Source organism: Euprymna scolopes, chromosome 33 (genome assembly GCF_053919585.1).
Source record: "Euprymna scolopes isolate OS-2025 chromosome 33, ASM5391958v1, whole genome shotgun sequence".
Taxonomy (NCBI): domain Eukaryota; kingdom Metazoa; phylum Mollusca; class Cephalopoda; order Sepiida; family Sepiolidae; genus Euprymna; species Euprymna scolopes.
The window spans coordinates 69,485,329-69,509,022 of NC_136514.1; the positions used below are offsets into that span (position 1 = coordinate 69,485,329).

Genomic DNA, 23,694 nt, shown 5'->3' on the forward strand with positions numbered 1-23,694 from the left:
TCCCCACATTTTTTATTGTAGTTATTTACAATGCCTAACCACATTTTTTATTGTAGTTATTTACAATGCCTCACCACATTTTTTATTGTAGTTATTTACAATGCCTCCCCACATTTTTTACTGTAGTTATTTACAATGCCTCCCCACATTTTTTACTGTAGTTATTTACAATGCCTCCCCACATTTTTTATTGTAGTTATTTACAATGTCTTCCCATGTTTTTTTATTGTAGTTATTTACAATGCCTTCCCATGTTTTTTTATTGTAGTTATTTACAATGCCTCCCCACATTTTTTATTGTAGTTATTTACAATGCCTCCCCACATTTTTTCTTGTAGTTATTTACAATGCCTCACCACATTTTTTATTGTAGTTATTTACAATGCCTCACCACATTTTTTATTGTAGTTATTTACAATGCCTCACCACATTTTTTATTGTACTTATTTACAATGCCTCCCCACATTTTTTATTGTACTTATTTACAATGCCTCACCACATTTTTTATTGTAGTTATTTACAATGCCTCACCACATTTTTTATTGTAGTTATTTACAATGCCTCACCACGTTTTTTATTGTAGTTATTTACAATGCCTCCCCACATTTTTTATTGTAGTTATTTACAATGCCTCACCACATTTTTTATTGTAGTTATTTACAATGCCTCCCGACATTTTTTATTGTAGTTATTTACAATGCCTCCCCACATTTTTTATTGTAGTTATTTACAATGCCTTCCCATGTTTTTTTATTGTAGTTATTTATAATGCCTCCACATGTTTTTTTATTGTAGTTATTTACAATGCCTCCCCACATTTTTTATTGTAGTTATTTACAATGCCTCCCCACATTTTTTATTGTATTTATTTACAATGCCTCCCCACATTTTTTATTGTAGTTATTTACAATGCCTCCACATGTTTTTTATTGTAGTTATTTACAATGCCTCCCCACATTTTTTATTGTAGTTATTTACAATGCCTCCCCACATTTTTTATTGTAGTTATTTACAATGCCTCCACATGTTTTTTATTGTAGTTATTTACAATGCCTCCCCACATTTTTTATTGTAGTTATTTACAATGCCTTCCCATGTTTTTTTATTGTAGTTATTTACAATGCCTCCCCACATTTTTTATTGTAGTTATTTACAATGCCTCCCCACATTTTTTATTGTAGTTATTTACAATGCCTCCCCACATTTTTTATTGTAGTTATTTACAATGCCTCGCCACATTTTTTATTGTAGTTATTTACAATGCCTCACCGTGTTTTTTATTGTAGTTATTTACAATGCCTCCCCACAGTTTTTATTGTAGTTATTTACAATGCCTCCCCACATTTTTTATTGTAGTTATTTACAATGCCTTCCCATGTTTTTTTATTGTAGTTATTTATAATGCCTCCACATTTTTTTTATTGTATTTACAATGCCTCCCCACATTTTTTATTGTAGTTATTTACAATGCCTCCACATGTTTTTTATTGTAGTTATTTACAATGCCTCCACATGTTTTTTATTGTAGTTATTTACAATGCCTCCACATGTTTTTTATTGTAGTTATTTACAATGCCTTCCCATGTTTTTTTATTGTAGTTATTTACAATGCCTTCCCATGTTTTTTTATTGTAGTTATTTACAATGCTTCCCCACATTTTTTATTGTAGTTATTTACAATGCCTCCCCACATTTTTTATCGTAGTTATTTACAATGCCTCCCCACATTTTTTATTGTAGTTATTTACAATGCCTCCCCACATTTTTTACTGTAGTTATTTACAATGCCTCCCCACATTTTTTATTGTAGTTATTTACAATGCCTCCCCACATTTTTTACTGTAGTTATTTACAATGCCTCCCCACATTTTTTATTGTAGTTATTTACAATGTCTTCCCATGTTTTTTTATTGTAGTTATTTACAATGCCTTCCCATGTTTTTTTATTGTAGTTATTTACAATGCCTCCCCACATTTTTTATTGTAGTTATTTACAATGCCTCCCCACATTTTTTATTGTAGTTATTTACAATGCCTCACCACATTTTTTATTGTAGTTATTTACAATGCCTCACCACATTTTTTATTGTAGTTATTTACAATGCCTCCCCACATTTTTTATTGTAGTTATTTACAATGTCTTCCCATGTTTTTTTATTGTAGTTATTTACAATGCCTTCCCATGTTTTTTTATTGTAGTTATTTACAATGCCTCCCCACATTTTTTATTGTAGTTATTTACAATGCCTCCCCACATTTTTTATTGTAGTTATTTACAATGCCTCACCACATTTTTTATTATAGTTATTTACAATGCCTCACCACATTTTTTATTGTACTTATTTACAATGCCTCCCCACATTTTTTACTGTAGTTATTTACAATGCCTCCCCACATTTTTTATTGTAGTTATTTACAATGTCTTCCCATGTTTTTTTATTGTAGTTATTTACAATGCCTTCCCATGTTTTTTTATTGTAGTTATTTACAATGCCTCCCCACATTTTTTATTGTAGTTATTTACAATGCCTCCCCACATTTTTTATTGTAGTTATTTACAATGCCTCACCACATTTTTTATTGTAGTTATTTACAATGCCTCCCCACATTTTTTATTGTAGTTATTTACAATGCCTCACCACATTTTTTATTGTAGTTATTTACAATGCCTCACCACAGTTTTTATTGTAGTTATTTACAATGCATCCACATGTTTTTTATTGTAGTTATTTACAATGCCTCCACATGTTTTTTATTGTAGTTATTTACAATGCCTCCACATGTTTTTTTTATTGTAGCTAATGAAACTGTATCTTATGACATCAAAGTTTAGTCCAGGTGGAAATTTATAAAATTCACACTTTCTATCATATCCAAACTTGATGCTTTTTGTAGCTAGCATGTAAAATTTCAGCCTTTTTTTTATCATTTTAAGTCATCGACATTTCTATAATTTGGAAAATACTTCAAGTAAACTTAGCTCATCCTTATGTTGTCTCATGACAGACTTACATCCTTGTTTCAAAATAAGCAGAGACAGAGAAACTTTAAAACTTAAACTATTTTAATAAACAGTCAAATATTAAAAACGCTTTGCTTACCTTTTTAAATGTTTCCGGTTGGATCATAATGGCAAAATTGGTGAGAATGCGTGGTGGCCTGCCAATGTCTGGTAGGACATCTACCTTTAAGTTTGGTGTGAATGGATCAGGCATGCGCATATTGCGTGGGAAGGCACTCAAGATGAGATTTCTCATCTGTATGCAATTCGGTGGGATGGCATCGCAGAATGCATAGTGATAATCACAGAGGAACTCGGGAAAATCGTGCAAGAGCACTAATAGAGCTCTCAGCATACCCTAAAAGAGAAAGAACAAGTTCACATAAACACAACTGCAATCAAACGTCACAATTATGTAAGGTGGGTTGCAAAATAACGGACATTGTTCTTATCCAGAATTCACCCTAGATTATAAAACAAGAAAAAGAAGTCCGTTCTTGTTTAGAAGTCGACTTCAACAAAAATACATAAAAATCTTTATGATGTACGCATTTACCAAAAAGTTTTGTTTTGAAGACAAAATCTATAGTCGAATTGAGTTGTCACAATTGAATGGGGTCTCCCGGCTCTAGCATCATAAAATTTGAATTTCATAGTTAAAATAAGAACTACTTAATCAATTTATGTGATTTTTGGAATATAACTTCATGTGACAGGTGAACAAAGATTTTTCTGTATTTTTGTTTTCTTTATTTGTTCATTTGGTGTTTAACAACTTATTTTTATAACTTTATTTGTTCATTTGGTGTTTAACAGCTTATTTTTATAACTTTATTTGTTCATTTGGTGTTTAACAACTTATTTTTATAACTTTATTTGTTCATTTGGTGTTTAACAGCTTATTTTTATAACTTTATTTGTTCATTTGGTGTTTAACAACTTATTTTTATAACTTTATTTGTTCATTTGGTGTTTAACAACTTATTTTTATAACTTTATTTGTTCATTTGGTGTTTAACAACTTATTTTTATAACTTTATTTGTTCATTTGGTGTTTAACAACTTATTTTTATAACTTTATTTGTTCATTTGGTGTTTAACAACTTATTTTTATAACTTTATTTGTTCATTTGGTGTTTAACAGCCTCATCAACGGTCATTTTAAAGCCAAACAAGTTTTTGTTTGTTTTTAATTTAGATCAACATATATGACATGCAGTTTGGTTTTTATGCCAGGATCACAGGTGCTTTATTTATTCCGAGACAAATACAAGATCAGAATATTGTAGATGCATTTTTGGTTTGTGAAATCCTTTCATTTTGTAGAATAGGACCGATTATTATTCTATTTTTACATTTTCCACTACTTTTTTTTTTCGTAAGAAATTTAATATCTTTTTTTTTTTTTTGTACAGAGCTGAAAGTTTTTTTTCTATGTTGTTTACTTGGAAAAACTGGGATCTTAGTGATTCAAAGTCTTTATATTCAATTAGTATAAGTTGTTAACGGACACAAGTTTGTCACATGGTACACATAAAGGAGGATCTTCTCCTTTTAAGAGGCAAAAATGTGTAATGAACGTATGACGTATACGTAATCTGGCTAGAATTACATTTTCCTTTCTCTACTTCCTTTATCACAGTTGCTATTCTTTGACAATAGATATGTCGTGTAATTTGTTATTAGGGCAGTTGTCCCATGCTTTCTGACACTTAGTGAAAATGTACTAGTTAATGGTTTGTTTAAAGCCTGTGTATGGAATCTTCATTTTAATTGCTTCTTTAGCTGCTGAGTCAGCTTTTTCATTTCCATGAAGTCAGTGTGTCTAGGTATCCAACAAAAAATATTTTATTTAATACTTCTTGATAATATGGTTATTTTATTTAATGGCCTCTTTATTAGTGGATTGCTTATATCTTGATCTTTTATGATAAAATCTAAGATTTAGAATCTAAGAAAATGATACTCTTTTTTTTTTTTAATCACTTTCCTGAGCTTATATTTGAAACTAAATTGATTGCTCCAGCTTCTACACTGTAAATAAATTTGTAAAGCGTTTTTGTTCTGGATGGCAGAACATGTAACGTTGTCATCAATTTTGGACCCGTACGTATTATAACAATGACGAAGGCCCGGCCTCCTCCAGCTAAAATATATCACGGGGGAAGACAATGGTGTTCACCGGTCACAAGTGTAGCTCTAGGTGATTCCGATTCGAACACCCATGGAAGTCCAATGGGTAGTCTCAGCCACTTCTACAATGACAGGGTTGATGTGATGCTGCAGGCTGGATGCCTGGCGATCCGCTTTTTCTTGCCAGCTGTTCGCTGACAAAAATTACTTAACATGGTATCATGCCTCCGTAGTTATTCACAAGTTGATAAACGATGAATAATCGACTGACACACATTTTGGTTTTCGGTGTAAGAATTAATTATTAAACAATTCTGAGTATAACAGGAAAAATAAATATGTCATATTTTCTTTACTGGGCAATCTCTCAATAGTAATTCAAATTTGTTTTTGACAACCAATTTCTTCCTTCTTTGGTCAGTAAGTGAACGGGTTGTTTTTACACAGGGTAGTGGTGGGCCGTAACTGCCAGCTTGACGAACAAAAACTGATTGTTTTCATGCTGCAGTCCCTTTTAAATTAGCATTACAAGTTGATTTTTTCTTTTTAGATAATTATTTTATCAACTTGCATGAAAAGAGTTATATTAAAGATGCTTAAAACCGTTTGAATTATGCAAATACCATCAGTAGTTCAAAAGTTATGAGAATTTTAAGTGCCAAAATTTAGGCTTTTCCGTGGACATTTTCCTTTAGAAAAAGTGGGCTAAATTACGGACCTCAACATTTCAAGAAATTCGGTAATTTCGCCACCAGTTATTTATTTTTCAAGCTATTCTCATAAAACTTGGCAGTCTTATATAAAATTGTGCGCTCTTTCTGATTATGCAGTCAAATCTGATGTCTTCTTTGCAGAAAATTTAAATGCGATATTTGCTGGGTTAGAAGCCAAGAAGGAATTATGTTAGGTTAGAGAAGGGTATATTTGGGCTTGTGTTTTTCTCAAAAAGATCATGGTATTATCCAAACATGATGTGATTGAAAACTGAATTTGTTGGGTAGGCAACAAGTCCGGAGTAATATTATGTTGCAAGTTTTTGGCGCCTCAACATCAAGGAAGTTTTGTGAATCGCTATGTATAGGTTAGTGAGGTGATGAAAGCCGTTAGGGTAGTTCTCAGGCCTTTGTAATGTATGCGTTCAAATTCTTTAAGGTAGGATTTGCGTGCTGCACCATAAATGAAGGATCCGTAAAGTTTGGATTTGAACTATAGAGTTTGAGTAATGTTTTTTTTTCTGCATCTCAATTTGTATGAGCTAGTACTCTTAGTAAGGGGATTCTTTTGGTTTTTAGTCTTTTGTTATAGGGAATGAATGTTCATTTATTATCGAATATTATACCATCAACCACTACTCTTATAAGCCTATCAGAGAAATGATTTCATAATTGAGAAAACGTTTCCAGTTATACCATAGCTGGAAATCTTGTGAAGTAGGCCTTTATGCCATACCTTATCGAAGGCCTTTGATATGTCAAGAGCAATTGCTCTAGAAAGGAAGCCTTTGTCGAGAGATTCACAAATCCTAAGAAATATAACCGTTAGTATATCTGCTGTAGATCTAGCAGAACGGAAACCATATTGCATGTCACTAAGAAGGTTATTTCTGCTGAGGTGGTTGACTACTTCATTATTTAAAATAGATTCCAGCAACTTACTCATGACACACAGGAAACTTATTGGTCTGTACTGAGGGAGATGACTTATCACCTGAATTCTTAAAAACAAGGCATACTGATGAGGTTTTCCAGGGTGTTGGGAAGCAATTCTTCTTTTGCTCCAGTTGCTTAACTGGAATCAAGGTTCTTGATTAGCTTGGCAACATCACGCACAGATATTTGATTGAGTGATTGGTTTTATGGCATATCAACCTATGTGGTCATTTAATGCCAGAGTCTTTATATACATTAATAGTTATAGGTTTTATGTATGTATCTGGTGTTCAGTGTCTATGTTTATATAGTTAGATAAGGTTTTTTTTTTTTTTTTAAATTTTGTTGAGTAACCCTGTTATCTTCAGATATTTGAGAAGAGTAGTTGGGTCTACATGAGTGAATATGTCTTTTACAGTTTTTTCATTATATAGATTCAGTCGGTTTGTTTTCAAGTCTTCGCATCTTGTTAATATGTGATTTACTGTGTATGGTTCCTGGCAGGGTGTGCAAAGTGGGGTTTCTTCTTTTTTGAGTAGGTAATAGTGTGTTATAGAGGTATGACCTATTCAGAGTCTTGTTATTATAACTTCCTCCTTTCTGGTCATTCTTTTGTTTGGTTTGTTTTCCTATGGTTTCCTGGATTTGGTATAACTTGTTTTTAGTGCAGGAGTTCCACGACTCTTGCTATGTGTTTCTAATATATTTGTTAATGATTTGTTTTAGATCGGTATGAGGGATCTTATCTTTGGTTATGGTCAAATTTAGTGTTGCTTTTCCTGCTTTGTCAGCTCTATCATTACCCTTTATGTTGATATGACTGGGTATCCAACAAAAGAGAATGTTTGTATCATTAGGAATATCATCAAATCTATTTAGGGTTTTGGTGATTATTGGGTTCGTTGGTTTCTTGTTTTTCAGTGTTTCGAGTACTGATTTTGCATTTGAGCAGATAATGAATTGTTTATCTTTAGAAGATTCTATAAGATCGAATGCCATACCAATGGCTGATACTTCAACACTGTAGATCGATGCTTTGTCTGGTAATCTTTTGATTAGGATTGTTTTATTATGTATGGCTGCACATCCAACATTATCTCCATCTTTTGAACTGTCTATATAAATTGTTGAGTGTTTGGAATACTTATCTTTAATTATTTGGAATTTTCCTTGATAGATGATTGGATTGGTTTTTGTTTTAAGGTATTTAATTAGGTCTGATATTATTTTTGGTTGTCTTGTCAGCCAGAAGGGATATTTAGGTTTTACAGATTCTTGTATTGTTGCAATACCTATCTGGGCTTTATTTATGGATTCTTCTTATAGAATTTTCTTTTCTATCAAAGAGGTTTTTGTATTGGGGATGAAAGACACATTTGTAGGCAGGATTAGTTGGACATGAAGCCAATTTTGTATAATATTGTAGTCCTAGTTTTTCTCTTCTAAGTGATAATGAGGGTTCATCTGTTTCTACATATAAACTTTCCACTGGGGAGGTGGGGAAGCCTCCTAGAGCCAATCTTAGTCCTTGGTGATGTATTGTGTCTAATTCCTTTATGTAGGACTTTCTTGCAGATCCATAGATAAGCAGCCATAATCCAACTTGGATCTGACAAGGGATCTGTATAATTTAATTACTGAGTCTTTGTCTGCACCCCAGTCTGTATGAGCTACTACTTTTAAGAGTTGGATGGCTTTGTTGCACTTTTGTTTGAGGTATTTAATATGGGGAATGAATGTTAGCTTTTTATCGAAGATGATGCCCAGATATTTATACGGATCAACTATAGGTATAATGTCATTATCCAGTTTCAGTATTGGGTCATGGTGCATTTTCCGAGTTTGGCAGAAACGAATGGTTTTTATTTTTTCTTTTGAAAATTTAAAACCATTTTTTGTTGTCCATTCATTTATTTTGTTTAGACACAGCTGTAAATGGCGTTCTATTCTTGTAATATATTTTGATCTATAACAGATCAGGAAGTCATCCACATAGAGGGCACATTCTGTTCCTACATTTATATTTTTGACGATGTCATTTATTTTAATGCTAAAAAGTGTGACAGACAGGATGCTTCCTTGTGGTACCCCCCTCCCCCATTTCTTGTTTTTTACTGATGGATAGAGTATCACCTAATCGTACATTAAATTGTCTATTATTCATAAAATTTGTGATGAAAATGGGCATTCTGCTTTTTAATCCAAGCTCTTGTAGATCTTTTATAATGCCATGCCTCCATGCAGAGTCGTATGCTTTTTCAACATCGAAAAAGACTGCCGTAAGATGTTCTTTCTTGATAAAGTCTTCTCTGATGAAGGTTTCTAGCCAGATCAGGTGGTCCATGGGGCTTCTTTCATTCCTAATTCCTTACTAATAATCTGTAATCAGATTATTTGTCTCAAGGTACCATATTAATCTGCTGTTAATCATTCTTTCCATTATTTTGGAAATACAGCTGGTGAGTGCTATAGGTCGGTAATTCATGGGATTTGTAGAGTCCTTTGATGATTTAGGTATAGGGATTACTATGGCCTGCCTCCATATTTCAGAGACGTTGGCACTTTCCCAAATATCACTGAATATTTGTAGTAGGTAATCTGTAGACGTATCAGGAAGTTGTTTTATAAATTGATAATGGATTTGATCAGGGCCAACAGCTGAGTCATGAGATTTGCCTAGGGATACTTTCAATTCATTTTTAGAGAATGGCTGGTTGTATTTTTCTGTATTATTTGTCTGAAACTGGAGTTTTTCCTTTTCTGCTTTTTCTTTAATAATTTGGAATTTTTGGTTAGAGTTTCTGGAGGAGGAGTTTTTTTTGCAAAAGTTTCTGCAAGACAATTTACCATTTCTTTCTTGCTAGTAATTTTTTGGTTATTATAGATCAGGTGATTTTCTTTAGTTGGTTCTTTTTTGAATTTCCTTAGCATAGCTCGACGAGTTCTGATGGCTACTTTGCATTTTTCGTCAAACCAGGGTTTATTATGTTTTGGGGAGGTAGAGCTTTTTGGAATGCATTCCTCCGCAATATTATACAGTGTATTAGTAAAATGTGTGATATTATTTTGGTTTGGGTTATTATCCGATGTTAATTTATAGTCCGGCATAAATTTTGGAATTTTTCCAATCAGCCTTCTGCAAGTTCCATTGGGGTATTTTGTTTTCTGGCATTGGATCATTTTTTTAAAGTGTAATGGGAAAGTGGTCACTTCCATATGTCTCTTCTAGTACATTCCATTTGTAATCCAAGGCAAGTGTTGGATCACACAATGTTAAATCAATTGATGTGGATGTACCAGTTCCTGGGTGTAAATAAGTGTTTTATCATTAAAGAGGTATAGATTTTCGTTATTATATTTTCTATAATTTTTCCCCCTTTTGCTTGTTTTTTCACTTCCCCATATCTCATTATGGCTGTTTCAGTCTCCCATAATGATGTATGGCTTTGGAAGTTGCTGTATTAGTTTGCTCAGATCTGTTTCTGAGATGCTTTCATGGGGGGGGGGGTATGTATAGTGAGCAAATGTTGATGGTTTTGTGGAGTGTTACTTTTATTGCAGTAGCCTGTAGTTTAGTATTAAGTTGTATTTGACTTTGGGGTATGTCATTTCTAATAAGGATTGATGTACCTCCACAGGCTCTGAGTCCAGTATTGTGTATATATTTATACTGATTGTAATTTTTAATTTTTATATTGTCATCCGATTTCATAAAGGTTTCTTGGAGACAGACTACTACTGGAAGTAAGTTATCGAGTAGAATAGCGAGATCATTTGGGTTTGCCTTTAGACCATGACAATTCCACTGGATTATATTATTTGTTTCATTTCTATCCGGTATGATTCTGTGTGTCATGTTTTGTATTTTAGTTTGTTATTTGGGTGTTTTGGATTTAGTTATCTTTATGTTTGCCTTAGATCCTCGGCAGTCCCATTAAATGATAGTTTGAGTTTTTTTATTATGGTCTGTCATTTTATTTGTCAGGGGGGGGGGGTTGTCTTCTACCTCCATCTCCTCCAGTGTTCCTATTTTGTTTCCTCCTCTTGAGGTTGATTGGGATCTAGATCTTGGTTTGTTTGTTTTTTCTTTAGTTTTCGTTTTATTGGGTGATGGTGTTGTTTCATTTGGTTTGTTTATAAGGGTTGTTTTCATTTGGTGAGTTTTTTCTTTTTCTTTGATTTAATTTGAGTTTTTTGGTTCTGTTTTTTTTTTTTTTTTTTTTGGTACTCTCTTTTGTAGACTGATTATTTCCAGAGTTCAGGATTAGTGTTTTAATTTCTTTCATTAGGTCTTTCATCTCTTTTATCAATTGAGATAGTTCTTCAGTTTTTATTTCTGGAAGATTTTTTGTATAGCTTTGACAACTTTGATTTGTGTTTATTTTAGCATTCTTGGTTACTTCTGAGTATCTAGCGTTCATAATTTTCCTGGTTTCCGAGAAGGTTATATTTTTTGTGTACTTTATTATTTCTTTTTCTTTTAGCCATGTTTTGCATCCTTTGAAGTCAGCTTAATGGTTTTCACTACAGTTTGAGCATTTGGGGTCTTTTTTGCAGTCACTATGTTTTGAGTTTTCACCACATCTAACAGAGATTGGTGCATTTGGATTGGTTATGCCCAAATTGTTGACAATTGTAGCACCTTAGAGGGTTTTGGATGTATTTTTCAACGTTCACTTTTAGGTATCCAATTTTAATCTCACTTGGGGGATTTGTGGAGTCAAAGGAGAGTATATATGCATTTGTCAATATAGTTTCTCCATTTCGTTTTATTCTTATTCTTTTTAATTCTGTAACACTTTGGGATGATAGATTAGATAAAATTTCCTCAGTCAAGCAATTTGATAGTTCACTGCATCTAATGACTCCTTTTGAGGAGTTTAGGTATGGGTGGGGATAAGTTTTAATTTTGATATTGTTAAAGGTTTGCCATTTGAGAATTTCTTTAGTTTGTGTTTTTTGTTTCAATTCAATAAGTATGGTGTTATTTTGCAGTCGTTTTATCATTTTGGGTTTTATTTTTTGAGAAAATTTTTTTCCATTGTAAAAGGTGAAATTTTATTTCATTTTTTTCAAGTGTTTCCATTACTAAAAATATTGAGTTTTCTTTGAGCATTTCTGTTCGTCCTCTGAACTTGAAATGTTGGAAACATCTGAAAAGCTTCGTAGTAATTAAAAGGGTTTGCAGCCATGTCATAGATATTTCACTTCAATTAACCCTCAGCCACCGCTTTCCACCATATATTAGGAAATAGTTATTTGTGGGGAAGGGATAGGCATATTGCGTTAATGATATGTTTATGGGGTGGGCAATATATGGTGGGGCTTGACGGTGACTAGCCGATTGATCGGATTGGGCCCCTCCAACCGCCCGTCTAGCCCAGTAAGGGCCAAAGTGGTGTGTTGGGAAGTGAGGGTACTAAATACTGACCTGCAAGTCTCTCAACCACCAGGATCCCGTCCTAAAGGTATTACGGGGTCGCTACCTACGGCCAACAGGTAGCCCCCTTGAGGGACTTCTACTCTCTGCAGGGGGGTAGTCGGCATATTCTAATGCCCTGCCGACAGGGTCAAGTGGAATCTGATCAGATTTTGAAGAATTTTTTTTTAATAGAATGTATTTTTTTTTTTTTTTTGTTTCTATTTAACCCATAGTTGGGATCCTAACAGGTACTACCACTCTGGGTCAGAGTGGATCTGAGAGCAAATGCAATTAAAGGGTGGCTCCACACTCCCCAAAGCCCGCAAACTGGGGCCTCACCATCAGATATAGTTTAAGGTCATATCCAGGACCGGGAAGTAGGGAAGGAAAAAGAAAGGGGGGGGGGCTGTTGATTTTGTTTTGTTTTTGTAGAACATAATTAAGTTTTACAAAAGAGAATAGAAAACAAAACCAGAAATCAATGTAGGTGCATTTCATCTCAGAAAGCCAATAGGAAGCCTGATCTTGTAGCACCAGCAGATATTTGTATGTTGCATAGCATGTTGTCTGTTATAGGAGGAAATATGAGGAGTTGATGGCCTTCGTCGCATAGGGTAGAATTAGCAGCAAAGTTCTTGGCAAATAGTTTGGCTTTGTCTGATGCTGACGAGATGACCTCAGGTCCATTGATGATGGTTGGGATAGAATGAACGCTTCTGTTCAGGATCCTGTTTGTTATTTGCCAAAACTGGTGGGAACCAAGCCACTGATCAGCTACTTTGGATTTAACGGACTGAGCATATAGCTCTCTTGCATTTTTTATTACTCTTTTACAGTGGTTGGCTGGCGGTCCTGAAAGCAGCTTTAGTTTCAGTACATCTATTACGTTGATAGCTATGGAAAAAGTGATTTGTGTACACGATGGCAGCAGCACATTCTGGGAGAACCATGGCTGGCTGTTAGGTTTTTGTTGGAATTTTTTGGATGATATGAATCGGTCTATACTTACAATTTACCATTCGGTCAGGTCTGATACTATAGAGGACACATCCTTTTTAAACATGGAATGCCTAGATAGATCAGATATAAATGTACGGAAGCTATCCCAGTCAACTATAGAGTATCGATATACTGTACAGTAGAGAGGTACCTCTGAAGACTTGTTGCATTTCATTTTTATCTTAACTGATACAACCGAGTGGTCGGAAGATCCCAGAGGAGTTAGAACAGAACATGAACATAGCTCAGGAGAAGTTGTGAGAAAAAGGTGGGTTCGTGAACAATCTGAGTGAGGTCATAGGTAATGGAGAAGTCATGACAGAACCTCCCCTCATCATCTGTCTTGTTTGAATGGGTCAGCCATTCCACATTGTGGACATTGAATGCACCACATATGTGAATGTTTGCTGAAGGATGAGCAGACAGGATATGGTCAATTTTCTCAGATATGCTATATAAAGACCTTGACTGTCATTTAATGCCATCATATTTTTATTTCAATCTTTATGGCTGAAGTCAAGATGATTGACTTCTTTGGTAAGAACTTGGGTCGTTATTTATATATCTGTTGTATACAAATTCAGAGTTTTTTGTATAGTCCAGTTTCTCTTAGGAAGGAAATGTCTTTTGTATCATTGTTTTCGAAGACTTTCATATTTCCTGCTTTAATATAAAGTGTTGTCTGATTTGTTCGTTTTCATTACACTTTACCAATATATGCTTTATAGTAAGAGGAGGTGAACAATTTGTGTACTTTGGCTCATTTGACTCATCTTGAGTGAGAAGCAAATTATGGATGAGTCTTGTATGACCAATACGCAGTCTGATCAGTAAGACTTCCTCCTTGTGGGGGGACCCATGTTTATTCTGCCTCCACTCTCCAAGTGTGGGTTTTATATCATATATATTATTATTTGTGTTTTCGCTCTACTGACTTTGTCATTTTTTAAATATATATCTGTTGATTAAGGGTTTAATGTCTGTATGGGATCCAGTGACCAAGGTCCAACTTCAGTGCCTCCTTAGCCATAGCCCTTTCACTGACCCTGATTCCCATATGGCTAGGGACCCAGATAAATATTTTCTTTTGGTCGGTAATGAGATTTATTTTGTTTAGGCGTTTGATAACTGTGGGGTTCTCTTGTTTTCTATAGCTGTTAAAACAGATAAAGAGTCAGAATATAATGAATTTTTCTGAGTTTTCTTCAGCAATGATATCCAGTGCTAGATCTATGGCTCTGGTTTCAGCACTAAATATAGAGGCTTCATTCGAAAGTCGTTTGCTAATTGTTGTAGGTAGCTGCACATCCAACTATCATTATCCTTCGAGCCATCTGTGTATATGTGCGTGTAGTCAGGGTAGCATAGCTTGATATTTTTAAGTTCTTGAAATATGGCAGGATTTGTTTTTGATCTTCTATTTTCAGTTAAGTTGAGGATTACATCTGGTTGTCTCATAGTCCATGGTGAACTTTCGAATATTATAGAATGATGGATATTTGTTATTGGAATTTGAGATTATTCTATACTGGTTTCCATTCGAAGTCCGAAGGATTTTATGGCTTTTTTCTTTTTTGTTAAATCGGGGGTCAAAAGTACATTGATAAGCAGGGTTTGTTGGGCAAGACTTTAGTTTCAAGTAATATTGTAAGCCAAGTTTTTCCCGTCTGAGCTTTAAGGGTGCTTCGTGGGTTTCTGCATATAGACTTTCTTTGGGGGATGATCTATATGCTCCCAAGATTAGTCTTAGTCCCTCATGGTGAATGGAGTCAAGGATATTTATGTAGGAAGACCTTGCTAACCCATAAACGAAACAGCCATAATCCAATTTCAAGCGGATTAGGGTCCTGTATAGTTTTAGGAGCGTTTGTTGGTCTGTTCCCCAGTCTGTGTTGGCGACAATTCTTAATTGTAGTGCTTTGTGACATTTCTGCTTTAAATATCTCAGATAAGGAATAAAATTCAATTTTCTGTCCAAAATGATCCCTAGTTATTTATATTGATCAGTAATATCAATTTTTTGGCCATCAAGTTTTGATCACATTGTGCATTTTTTTAATATTACAGAAGTGCATGCACTTCGTTTTTGACTTAGAAAATTTAAGACCATTTTCTGTGACCCACCGGTTTATTTTGTTTAGGTTCAGCTGCAACAGTCACTATTGTGGACATTTTTAATCTATAACAGATCAAGAAATCATCAGTTCCAGGATTTAGGCATTTGGCAATACTGTTAATCTTTATATTAAATAAGGTGACTGATAGTATACTTCCTTGTGGGACTCCTTCCTCCTGGTTTTCGGGGTCAGAAAGGGTGGATCCCACACGGACCTTAAAGTTTCAGTCAGACAAAATCTTTTATTAATTTGGGTAGTCTGCCCTTTAGTCAGAGATCGTGTTAGGCTTTCATGATACCATATCTCCACATTGTATCATAGGCCTTTTCTAAGTCAAAGAAAATGGTCGTCGTATGTTCCTTTTTTATGAATCCCTCTCTGATAAAGGTTTCTAAGCGTTCCAGGTTATCAATGGTGCTTCTTTTATTTCGGAACCCACTTTGGAGGCTTGTAATCAGACCATTTGATTCAAGGTACCAAGTTAATTTTCTGTTCACTATTCTTTCGAAAGTTTTACATATGCAACTTATTAATGCTATGGGTCAGTAGCTTTTGGAATCCGACTTAACTTTATCGGGTTTTGGGATGGGAATCACTGTTGCTTGCTTCCATATGTCAGGGAGTTTATCCCTAACTATATGTCGTTGAAGATGTTTTGGAGGTAGATTAAGAATATTTGAGGTAGTTGTTTCAAGAACTGGCCCTGTTGCAGTGTTGTGTGAACTGTTTATGGCATCGGTTAATTCAGATAGGGTGAAAGGTTTGTTGTAGTCTTCTACATTGTCTGAGTTGAAGTTTAGTTTGTTTCTTTCAGCATCTAGTTTGATTTTTTTTGAATTGTGGTTTATAATTTTCGCTAGGAGTTTTTTTTTTTTAGGTTTTTACGAGTACATTTGCTATATCTTTTTTGCTGGTTATTTTTGCATTATCTTTTGACAGGTGTTTTAGTGGTGTTGGTTGATTTTTACCAGCTATCTTTCTGACCATATTCCAGATTTGTTTTGTTTTGGTATTAGAGTTCAGTTTGCTGATGTAGACTCTCCATGACACTCTTTTGGTCTCCTATGGGCTTTTGCTCGGTTTTGTTTGATTGTGGGTAGTGGATCGAATTTTAAATTTTCGCAGTGCAGCTTTACATAAGCTTATCGCTTTTTGGCAATCTTCATTAAACCAAGGTCTTTTATATTTTGTGGATTTGGAGCCTTTGGGTATACATTCCCCAGCTATTGACATCAACGTATCAGTGAAGTGTTCCATAGAGTTCACCAGTTCATCTTTGTCCATTAGTTTTGCATTGCATTGGGTTTTAAATTCCTCCCAGTTAGCTTTGCTTAGCTAACATCTGAGGGGGTTATCTTCAATCGGGATTGAGTTTTAAAGTACAGGGTGGTCACTAGAAAAGCCGGAAATTTGAAGGTCTGTTAGATCATGAATAAAATGCGTGATTGCTATTTTTTTGATTGGTGCCGTGTGAGTGTTGTAAAAATAAATTGTTGTCTGACGCTGCAGTGAAGTGCACGGACAACATTTTTAGTATCTATGAGTATAACTTTTTTCTTTGAAAAACTTTGTAAAAATTATTCTTTGTAAAAATAAATCATTGTTTGACAAATTTCCCGCTTTTCTAGCGACCACCCTGTATAATGGGAAAGTGATCGCTACCACATGAGTCATCATACATTTGCCAACTGTAGTCCATTAATGTGGCTGGGTAGTGACAAATCAATAGCTGAGTATGTACCTAGGCAGGGTGGAGGTATGTATGGGAGATTTAGTTCATGAGGGACAGATTGTTATTGTTGATGAGGTTTTCTAGTCTTTTACCTTTTGCATCCGTTTTATTGCTTCCCCATATGATGTTGTGGCTGTTGAAGTCTCCTAGTAGGATGTATGGTTTAGGAAGTTGTTCTATTATTTTGTTGACTTCAGCTTCATTTATGGAGTCATGTGGTGGGATATACATGGAGCAAATGTTGATGGTTTTATGCAAAGTGGTTTTCACAGCAATTACTTGTAATGTGGTGTCTAGATTTATTTCGCTCTGAGGGATGTTGTTTCTAACTAGAATCGATACACTTCCAGAGGCCCTCTGTCCAGTATTGTGTATAAAGTTGTATTTGGTGTAATTTTTTGTAGTCATGTTATCATGTGTCTTCAGAAACGTTTCCTGGAGGCAGATGATCGGTCGTAGGTTAGATATTAACAATAATAATTTGTTCATGTTTGCCTTAAGTGCTTGGCCGTTCCATTGGATAATTTTGTGTGTCATGGATCCAGATCTGGGTCAGGGGCAACAGGAGGTGGAGGGTTATCCTGTCTCCATTATTTCATGTCGGTCAAATCATTTTTTTTTGTTTCAGGGATGTCTTTATAACTTCCACTTTTTCTGAACGTTGCCGTGGTTTTTCTCTACTTGGTGTTCGTTTTCATTCTTTTCTTTCTTTGATGGACCATCTTTTTGTCCCTTTGGTTTGTCATTGGATCATTGCGTAGATCTGCTTGGAGACCTTTGTTTAGGTCCATGTTCCTGGAAGGATTTTTCTTTGGGGATGTCCCTCATTTTGTGTGTTTATGTTGCTTGCTCTATTTTCATTTTCTGTTTGGCAGAATCTGGCTCTTGAAGAAGTCTTGGTCTTGTGTCCAATTCCATCACAAAAGCTTTCAGCTCTTTTAATAGAGATCTTAATTCTGTTATGATGGGTGGGAGTTCATCAGTTTTTATTTCTGAAAGTTTGTTGATGATGGGGTCAAACTTTTGGCCTTGATGGGTGTTAGTTATGGTGGCGTTATTTTTGTCATTTCCGAGTATGTTGGGATGGTGGATTCATACATTTTCCTGGTTTCTGGGAAAGAGATATTTTTGGTGCATTTTATTTTAGTGATTTGTTTTTCATTTTGCCAGGTCTTGCACTCTCTTGAATCGGCTGAGTGTTCTCCCTTGCAATTGGTGCAGCTTGGTTTTTCTTTGCAATCTTTTCCTTCATGATCTGTTCCTCACTTACCACATCTTCCGCATACAGGGGTTTGGGTGCATCGATCTTTGTGGTGACCAAACTTTTGACAATTGAAGCACCTGAGTGGTCCTGGTGTGTATGTTTCCATCTTGACCATCATGTACCCAATTTTTATTTCTGGTGGGAGTTTGGTTGAGTTAAAGTTTAATACATATGTGTTGGCGTGTATCATTTGGCCATTTCTTTTAATGACACATTTTGCTTTGTTAGGTTGGTTTTAATTTCTTCTATGGTACACTGTACGAGTTCTTCACACCTCACTATTCCTCTTGAGGTGTTCAGGAATTTGTGTGCGTAAACTTTTATTTTTATTCCATCAAAAGTTGTCCAGTTTAGGAGTCTTTCAGATTGGGCTTCTTTATCCACTTGGACCAATAATGTGCCATTGGTCATTTTTTTTTTTTTTTTTTTTTTTACTGAAACAGGTTTCAGGCTTTTCAGAGTATTTTCAATTTTAAATGGTGAAATTTTGGTAAAGGATTCTTTATTAGTAGGTTATATCACTATATATTTAGGGTAGGTTAGACTAGAGTAATTTCCTTGTTTTTGTATCTGTTTCGTTTATGGTTCTGATCTGTCGTCAGAGATGTCCAAGACACCAAACGGAGTTTTTTTTTGTTTTTAATTATTTTCTCCATATTATTTTAATTTGCTGGCCCTGATCTCCGCCACCCTCCACGGAGTCCAATTTTCATTGGGAATTAGCCAAGGGGGAGTTCCCATTCGCCTTGGTTGAGACAGGAGATACCTTAGCCAGTATACTCATATTTCGGGAAAGTTTCTTCGCAGTTTTTTGTTCTGGAACATTTGTTTTTCTTTTAGTCCAAGACAAATCTGATGTGTATGGAGTAAGCTTTTGGTTCTCAAATATGATTGACCCTCAGCCACCGCTTTCCACCATATTTTGGTTGGTTGGTTGTTTTTGTGTTACAGCATATCAACCTTTTTCAGGTTATTTAATGCCGAATCTAGTTATTTTGAGGAACGATTTTTAATGGAGTATATTTGTTTTTTAAGTCGGATTCTATTTAACTCATAGTTGGGACTCTAACAGGTACTACCACAGTGTGGACCTGGGAGCAATGGCAATTAAAGGGTGGCTCCACACTCCCCAAGGCCCACAAGGTGGGGCCTCACCATCGGATATAGTTTTAGGTCATATCCCTGACCGTTGTATAAAGGGTTCTTTTACATTTTTTTATAAAGGCCAATTTTTTTAAGATATGAGAGTATGATGTGGGGATTGTTTTTATCAAATAACTCTTTAATATTGTTTTCTTTGTAGAATCGATTTCTTACTGTTACAAAATCAGTACATTCAATTAATTTGTGTTTGATTGTGAGTTGTGTTTGACAAGGTATACAGATGGGTTGGCTTTCTTTTTTTAGGAGATATGAGTGGGTTAAGTGGGTATGGCCTATTTTTATTCTTGTTAGTTTGACTTCTTTTCTGTTTAATTTTGTATTTTGTTCTTGTTTTTTGATTTTTGGCATGATTTCGTGAAGTTTATTGTTAAGGTATTCGTTCCAGTAAGTTTGCCATTTCTCTGTTGTGTATGCGTTGATACGTATTTTTAGATCTATGTATGGAATTTTAAAATTTGCATCGGTTCGGAGATTTAAGGTGTTCTTTGCTGCAGAATCTTAATTCATTACCTTTAATACCGGAATGGCTCGGTATCCAGCAGAAAATGATTTCTTTTTTACTGTTTAGTTCAGTTCATTTTTGGAGTAATTTTGCGAATAGGGAGTTGTCCATCTTTTTATTTTTTTTAATCGCTTTTAGAGTAAATTGGAAGTCTGAAAGGATTATAAATTTGTTTTTTTTGTTATTGGAGGAGAGTTTGAGAGCTAGGATTAGAGCATGTATTTCAGCACTAAAGATTGGAGGTTTCTTTTGGGAGATTTAATTGTTTTTTGATTGATTTATTGAGTATTGCTGCACTGGCTGTTGCATTATTTTGTTTAGACCCATCTGTATAGATGTGTGTGTGTGGTCTGGATACTTTTCTTTGATTTTATTGAGATTATCATAATAAGTTATTGGATGAGTATGTTTCTTTTCATATTTACTTAAACTTAGGTCGATGTTAGGGGATACGATTTTCCAGGGAGGGGTTTTGAGTAGGACAGTTTTGTGAATTTTAGTTATGGGTAGACTTGCTTCTTTGGAAATCGATTTTATTCTAAGTCCAAAGGTTTTGATTGCATTTTCTTTTTGGTCGAAAAGGTGTTTACGGTTTGGATTTAAAGTGCTATTGTGTGCTGAGTTTGTAGGGTTGGCTGTAAGTTTTGTGTAGTATTTTAGACCAAGGTTTTGATTTCTGAGCATTGGAGGAGTTTCATGTGCTTCTGCATACAGGCTTTCTACAGGGGAGGTTGGAAATGCTCCTAGTGCTAGTCTTAGTCCAGAGTGGCATATTGTGTTGAGGGTTTTTAGATATGACTTTCTGGTGGATTGATATATGAAGCTACCATAATCTATTTGTGATCTAATTAATGCTCTATATAGTTTGAGTAGTGTGTTCTTGTCAGCTCCCCAATCTGTATGGGCGATGACTCGTAGGAGTTATAATGCTTTATTACATTTGGTTTTGATGTGATTGATGTGTAGAATGAAGCTTAGTTTTTTGTCAAAAATGATTCCCAGGTGCTTGTGTTCATTTACGAATGGAATTTTTTCGCCTTCAATCTGTAAGGTTGGATCAGGGTAGAGTTTGCGTTGGTTACAGAAATGGATGCATTTTGGAGAATTTAAAACCATTTTTAGTTGCCCATTTATTAATTTTATTTATGTTGTAGTTTTCTTTCAATAGTGTGAGTGTATTTAGATCTGTAGCTGATTGAGCAGTCATCAACATATAAGGAGCTATGTATATCAGGAGAGAGTTCTTTTATAATGTTATTGATTTTTATGTTAAAGATAGTTGTTGATAATATGCTGCCTTGGGGCACTCCTTCTTGATTTTGTGGGTCTGATAAAGTTGAGTCTATGCGAACTTGGAAAGATCTGTCTGTTAGGAAGTTTTTTATGAATTCAGGTAATCTGCCTCTTAGTCCGATGTTGTGGAGATCTTTTATGATACCATGTTTCCAGGTAGTTTCATATGCTTTCTCAAGATCGAAAAAAACATGTTACGTGTTCCTTATTGATAAAAGCTTTTCTGATGTAATTTTCGAGGTTAGTGATGTGGTCTATACATCCTCGATTTTTTTGGTATCCACACTGGATTTCAGAAATTATTTTGTTGTCATCTAGATACCATATAAACAATAGTTAATCATTCTTTCGAACGTTTTGCATAGGCAGCTTGTGAGAGCTATTGGTCTGTAGTTTTCTGGGTTTGATGTATCTTTTCCCAGTTTGAGTATTGGTATTATTGTTGCATTTTTCCATGAAGTTGGGAAATCTTTTGTTTCCCATATTTTATTATAAATTTTGAGAAAGAGTTTTAATGATTCTGATGGAATTTCTTTAAGGAAGCTGTAGTGCCCTTCATCTGGTCCTACAGCTGAGTAATGGGATTTTTCTATGGCGGTTTCTAGTTCATTGAGTGAGAAGATTTCATTGTAAGGCTTTTGGTTTTTGGAGTTAAAGTTTATTTTCTACTTTTCTTCATGTTTCTTAAGTATTTGGAATTGTCTTTTGTAGTGTTTTGATGATGAGTTTCCGGCAAAGGTTTTATCTAGTGTGTTAGCAATATCTTTTATCAGTTATTTTCTGTTTATTATTGAGGTGTTTGATTGGATTTGGATTATATTTTCCAGTTATTTTCCTAATCATTTCCCAGACGGTTTTGGGTTTAGTGGTGATGTTGATTTTGTTGACAAATTGTTGCCAGCAGGATCTTTTGCATTCTTTAATTGTTTTTCAAGTTTTAGCTCTTTGGTGTTTGTATTCTATTAAGTTGTTCGTTGTTCGTTGTGGGTTGTTTTTTTAAATATTTTTAAGGCTGCCTTTCTGTCTAATGGCCGTTTTACATTCTGGATTAAACCATGGTTTGTTTTTTTTTCCAGGAAGAGAATTTTTGGGTATGCATTTTTTGGCTATGGTTATGAGTACTTCCGTGAATTCTTCTATTGTTTGGATTTGATGTTCTGTTAGTTTTAGTGAACAGAGTTCTTTAAATTTGGCCCAGTTGGCTTTGTTTGTGTTCCACCTGGGTATGTGATTTTGGATGGAGTTACTGTAATTGATTATAATGGGGAAGTGATCACTTCCACAGGGTTCTTCGTAAGTGCTCCATGTATAATCCAAGAAGCTTGATGAATCACACATGGTAAGATCAATGGCACTAGTTGATCCATTTGTTGGATTTAAGTATGTGGGATTTTTTTGATTGAGAAGGCACAAGTTATTTTTGTTAATTAATTGTTCAATTTTGTTTCCTTTTGAGTTTGTGACTTCACATCCTCATAACGTACTGTGGCAGTTAAAGTCTCCTAGAAGAATGAATGGTGGAGGTAGTTGTTTTATTAAATTTTCTAGTTCATTTTCATTTATTGGTTCATGAGGAGGGATGTATATTGAGCAGATTGTGATTGTTTTGTGTAATGTGACTTGAGTTGTAATTGCTTGGAGATTTGTTTTGACAGAGAAATTGCTTTGAGGTATGTTATTCCTTACAAGAATTGAGGTGCCTCCATTAGCACGAAGGCCTGTGTTATGGAAATAGTTGTATTGTTCATAGTTTGGTGTTTTGAAATGGTTATTGTTTTGTAGGAAGGTTTCTTGTAAGCAAACAATGGTTGGATTGAAGAACGAGATAAGTATAAGAAGTTCATTATAGTTAGATCTTATTCCACGACAATTCCATTGGATAATTTGTTGTCTTTTATTTCTATCCATGAGGATGTTTAGTTTTCCTCTAACTCCATCTCTTTAGAAGTAGAGGGTTTATCTTTTGTCGGAATTTGTATCTTTGGTGAAGTGTTTTGCTGGGTTTTTTCTTTTTTTTGTTTGGATCTGGATGTCGATCTGGATCTTGCTTGAGATGTTGCTGTTTTGGCTTCTTGTTCATTTTTTCCCCTCTTGATTACTCGTTTGGTTTCTTTTTTATCTTGGGTGTTTTCGGTTTCCATTTTTTCTAGAATTTGGAATCTATTTTGAGTGTCTATTGTTTGGTTTTCTTCTTTTCTGGAATGTTCTTTATTTGCTGTTTTATCATTGCTTATGTTTTTATTAATTTCTGGTGGTTGTTTTGTTGGTTTCTGTGATAATTTTTTTAATGGTTCTGTTGTGGATGGAATATTATTTTCTTTGTTCGGATTTGTTATTTCTATTTTGTTTCCCAGATTTGAGTATTTTCCTTTTAGGCTATTTTGAAATTCTGGCCATTCTTTAATATTTAATGTAATC

At 34.6% G+C, this 23,694-nt stretch overlaps 1 protein-coding gene across 4 annotated transcripts in view; it reads right to left on the bottom strand.

Moving 5' to 3' along the window:
* Nucleotides 1-23,694, bottom strand: part of LOC145258285 (CCR4-NOT transcription complex subunit 1-like) — a 267,943-nt gene that overhangs the window by 32,532 nt on the left and 211,717 nt on the right. For all 4 annotated transcript variants that reach the window (XM_080116291.1, XM_080116293.1, XM_080116294.1 and 1 more), the window contains one exon: nt 3,102-3,359. In XM_080116291.1, the coding sequence (XP_079972417.1) occupies nt 3,102-3,359 (258 nt within the window). The remainder of the gene's footprint in view (nt 1-3,101; nt 3,360-23,694) is intronic.